Raw genomic sequence first — 5412 nt, 5'->3', positions numbered from 1 at the left:
GGTTTCGAGTTATTAACGAAAAACACTGGCCAATCAGAGCGCGCCGTTAGCGTGGGCGGAACCACGAGAGTGTTGGGTATGTTCCGCGCGGTCGTGATCAAGTGCCTCGGCACTACGTCGGTATGATGGGATTCGTTGAGTAGAAGTTGCATCGGATAATGAATAAAAAAAAGAAAAGAATAATTGTATCGAATTATTGATTACTCATGAACAACGAATCCTATTACACCGACGTGGTGCCTCGGCACTTGATCACGACCGCGCGGAACATACCCAACACTCTCGTGGTTCGGCCCGCGCTAACGGCGCGCTCTGATTGGACAGTGTTTTTCGTTAATAACTCGAAACCGAAGCCTTGACCAACATTTTGGCAAAGGAAAAAGTTGTTTAGAATGTCCTCACCAATCATCCCTCTTCCGTTCCTACCCCAGTTCTGGGACACCCTGTATATATATAGAATTGTACGCACAATCATTTCATAAAAATTAAATTAAGAAATATTAAGGAATTAAGTTAATTAAGAAAAAAGTGACACTTACTTGAGATGGCAGAAAAACTCGTCAACACACTATAAATACCAGTAAGGAATACTAATATTCACTCGTAATATGACGATCGTCAACGATTGAAATTCACACTCAAAGTGTACGGAGACTCGCTATACGTCTTGTCGCAACAACGTTTCACGAAAAAGTGTCGATGGTGGCTCGTCATATTCCCAAGTTGGGAATTCCGCCAATCGTTTGTCAGCGCCCGGGATCTGTTTTCTGTTTAGGCCTTGTCATAAAACAGCAGGCCCCAAACTTCGGTCGTTCTCGCCGCGCGGGTGACGTACGGGTCATTCTACCCTATTTTGGACATACGTCTCATCTATGTCCGTAGGACCTTCAAAATGGACGGTCGTAGGACATACGAAATGTTCGGCTTACGGACGTCCGTAGGACTTTCAGGACGGACGTTCCTAGGACATACGAAATGTTCGCCAAACGGACGTTCGTATGAATTTCAAGGCGGACGTTCCTAGGACATACGAAATATACGTCTTGTGGACATTCCAAGGATGTTCAAAATGGACGTTGGACGTTCGGACATAATCTGGACATAAAACGGACGTCCCTGGGATACACGGTGCTATCTGGGTATATGTATATATGTATATCCGTGATGATCCCTATTGCAAAAATTTATGGAATTTGTTGTTTATTAATCATCTAAATTCATCTAAGTTAATAGCTAAGCAATAAAAATGCAAAATCACCTTTCGCTATTCTACAAATACTGCACATTCCACTAAAAAGTGTAAAATAAAATAATTGTTAACAAAAAATACAACCAACTTCAAAATGCGCTAAAAAATGTAAAATAATTTCTATTTCTATTTATACCCATGCTCCACAGCTATTAATAAAACCTATTTAATCGTTAAATAGTATACTAAATACATTTCAACCTTCTCGAAATAATTCAAAAATACCCGAATAAACGATGCTGCCAATAACGATTTGATTGCGGCACAGCATGAAGAACTTGGTAATTAATAAGTCACAAGCAAAAATACAGAATGTTATCTAGGTGCACGGTAGTGCAGCAGCCAAGTTCTCGCACTATGTACCTCCTTTTACACGAAACAACTTAGCCGTTTTTAAGGGGCTTATAGCTCGGCACTGGAAGCAGATGGAGAGATGTAATTTCATACACTTGTTAAATGCTATCATGTCTCAATATTGACAAAATATTAATCTTCCAACATTAGTAGGTTCCGAGATATAGGACCTCAAAAATCGCTAAATTTGTCACTGACTGACTGACTGACCTATCATCAAAACCTTTTGGGTACTTCCCATTGACCTAAAAGCTTGAAATTTGGTACGTAGGTCCACCGTAACAAACAATCAACGGAATAATTATCAAAGTTTGAAATTTTACACCTTAAAGGGGTTGTATTGAAAAAAACATTACGAAATAGGTACGTGGGATGGAACATAGTAGCATAACATACATAACACAAAAAATTCAAGGGAAAATTGTACATTCAATTTTCGACTCTTATGCCCAAAATGGGATAAAAAAATAGTTAAAAAAAAAAATTTCCAAGAGTAAAATCTACATAATCTAGGTAAAGTTTACCCCATATTTTCACATTATATTGCAAAAATAATTATCATTAGCATACTTGATAATTGATGAAATCTCAACAAAAATCGATGAAATCCCAAGAAAAATATCCTGTAAACAGGAGCCAAGTTCTTATGGCCGTACAAAGTTGTGAGATCAAACTAAATACGGCCAAGTTCGTTAGCTTAGAAATACCTCATACAATACTGAAAAAAGCTTTTGTGAAAATTAGGTTAAATGAACGCTATTTAATTTTTGAAGAGTTACATGGAGGGATAAATAATTCAAACTTGGCCGTTACTTTTTAAACCAATGGCCATAAAAGGTGTTAGGTTACCACACAAACGCTATTTCGCCATTCTTGATTTTCGTCTTATTTTGATCCCTAGAATCACCCCTTAAAAAATCTCCCACCTGTTGTCGAATATTCTGTATGTGATAACACCGTTGGTGATCAGTCAGTTGTGGATTTTGAAATAAAGGTAGATAAGGTTTCGCAGATACACAGAAGAGAATATGATTATTACGGTAGTACCTGTTAGTGATTTACAGACATTTATTCATCTTTATACAGGAGAAATCTTCCGATCTAATCCCGATTTTAACATTTTCCGATATCGCATTCTGCAACAATGGGATTGAAATGCATATCTTCAGGGCATTGGCCTTCTGTTGGTTCTCCTTTTACGCAGTAATAAAACTTATCACAATCTTTATGAGCTACTTTTCGGTCGCCAATTATTGCACAATCCGGTAGCCATGGTGGCCTTACTGACGTCGTTGGCGTTGGCGTTGGCGTTGGCGTTGACGTTGGCGTTGACGTTGGCGTTGGCGTTGGCGTTGGCGTTGGCGTTGGAGTTGGCGTTACAGGGGAATCACCTGGACAGGGTGCACCCTCCCAAACGCAAATTGTCACGTTCTCATTAAACACCAATTGGACGCCATTTTGCGACGAAGAATCTATTAAGAATCCGTATCCTCCTACGCATTTGTAAAACTCACGACAATTCGTCTTATCACGAATATAATGTGCATTAGTCGCTGTCGTTATACCAACAATCAGAAACATTAGATCTGAAATTTGTAAAAGGTAAACGTAATTCAACAATCTTCGTTCTATAATGTTTATATCGTGTATTAGATTTTCAATTGAATATTAATTGTGTAAAATTTCAAATTCGTTGCTCAAGGCGTTGAACGTTGCCTTAAGAAGGTAACCGCCTTTAAGAATTTAGTATAATAGAATAATTGAAACAGGTGTTAACCAATAAGCATAAATAAATAACGAATAACTTTATAGAAGTAAAAATTAATCGCTATTCGAAATTCGAAGGTCTTCAATGACCCGCAGAATACAAGATACTGCCTGTATTTATTATTACAAATTACTGCTTCAATTTTGACGATTCGTCCTTCGCGAAGCGCAATTAAAAAATTTGAAATTACTTACATTTCATGATGGATATCTTCTAACAACTGTACCGAAAGAATGATACGCGTTATTGTACCTTTTCACCTACGAATAAATTTGTATCCGGTAGATCGTCTTTTATAGTCGGTTTACGCTTATCGTTACCTCATTATGAATATTATTATCCTTATCGTTCTACACATTATCATATTTAACATCTGTTTTAACATCATGCTTTATTTAATGTAAACATATTTTGAATTATTTGCCTTTGGAAATACAGCTACTATATTTCTTTTAGTTCTTCTTCCTTCTTCTATTTGATAACAAACTTACTCAATTCAAAACCTTAGTATTGCGCAAACACCAGAGCGAAATCTGTTCTATACTAGAGAAATAGTAATGAAGATAAAATTATTTATTCTAAACGTTTAAGAGATCGTAAGTAGAAAATGAATAAAATAATTTTTAACAAAAAAAAAAATCGGACTTCAAAATGCACTAAAAAGTATAAAATAATTTCTATTTCATTTATACCAGTATTCAATAGCTATTAATAAAATCTACTTAATCGTTAAATAGGATACTAAATACATTTCAAAGTTTTCGGAGGCGGCGCAAAATTAAAAATACCTGAAAATACGATCCTGCCAATAACGATTTGATTGCGGTATTGTTCCGACCGTTCAACGAAACAGATGTACGAGAATTTCTAAAGGAAGTTTATGACAGTTCTTCGACGAAAAGCTATTTTTGAGTTTAGGCATTTTAGCATTTCCGGGTAATAACCGTTTATCTTTTTTGAACAATAGAGTCCGATTTTAGTTTTCGTTTTCGTCCTCAATAGCTCCGCTCATGTCATAAACTGGTTTTTCCGAAGGGTAAATTAAAATTTCGGTATTTCGTAACGGTACCCCAGCCTTCGAGGCGTAGCCGGGCTTTCGAGGTGCTCGTGCACTCACCGACATCGCCCCACCCTCTCTAGACGAAGACGCGCTAAGGACGCTAGAGAGGGTGGGACCGATTTTCAGGGGGACACGCCGATTGGAATTTTGACTTTTCGTAGGAAAACCAATCAGCGCGTTGTCCCCCAACTCGACATCTCCAAGAGAGATGATATAGAGGCGTTCGTAACGCGACGAGGACACTTCGGCTTCTTCTTCTTCTTCTTACAAGTTTTCGGTAACCAAAAAAGGAATATTTAGACGTAAAAATAACTGCGATATAGCCATCGTTTCGGGCACGTTTTTTTATCATCTGGTCTCATCGTCTTTTCGGAGACCAGGATAGACAATTAATTAATGGAAATTAATTTTGAAATTAATACGACGTTTCGGGCAACCCACGAAATTGCCACGAGTCACGACAGGTATGGCAAACTTGGTAATTAATAAGTCGTAAGAAAACAAATTCGAAACGTTATAGATACGGCAGAAAACATTTGTAATCGTAACGATTGTATCAGAAGTTGGTAGCACTTCTGTTATGTATACTGTGTTGCGTGTCCGTTCCGCGGAAATAGGGATTTTCGGGATTGAACGCGCAGGCAAGGTGATTCGTGGAGCGCAGAAGCGCTCCACTTGCAAGGCGCGAAAATGAAAATATTCAAACTATTATTTACTGTTGACTATGATTTTATATTTCAACTCTTTATTTGAACAGACTTGAAGACGTTAACTTTAAAATGCGTTAATGATTGCGCGTGAGAAAGATCTGTCTATTTTAATTGACAAGATCTTCGCGCGTTGTCCGTCGATGCCCCTTCCTTCGTGGATCCTGGATCCTCCCTCAGGATCATCCCTCGTCCAATGGTGGAAGAGTCCACCCCGTCTTGTGTGGGCCCCTTCTCCTGGATGTGGTCCACCCTCAGGCGCGTGGAAGTGGAG

The 5412-nt window shown here is 38.2% G+C and overlaps 1 protein-coding gene across 1 annotated transcript; it reads right to left on the bottom strand.

The window, feature by feature from the left end:
* Window positions 1-2162: 2162 nt before the first annotated feature.
* LOC117603328 (uncharacterized) lies at window positions 2163-3684 on the bottom strand. The gene is made up of 2 exons (XM_034322354.2): window positions 3566-3684; window positions 2163-3189 (listed from the first exon to the last, which is right to left on the bottom strand). The coding sequence occupies exons 1-2, from the start codon at window positions 3570-3572 to the stop codon at window positions 2717-2719; spliced, it is 480 nt and encodes a 159-aa protein (XP_034178245.1). The 5' UTR covers window positions 3573-3684; the 3' UTR covers window positions 2163-2716.
* Between the last annotated feature and the right edge of the window lie 1728 nt (window positions 3685-5412).

This window comes from Osmia lignaria, chromosome 4, assembly GCF_051020975.1.
Source record: "Osmia lignaria lignaria isolate PbOS001 chromosome 4, iyOsmLign1, whole genome shotgun sequence".
NCBI lineage: Eukaryota > Metazoa > Arthropoda > Insecta > Hymenoptera > Megachilidae > Osmia > Osmia lignaria.
The sequence above is the reverse complement of the archived record's forward strand: the minus strand, read 5'-3'. Positions and strand labels throughout refer to the sequence as shown.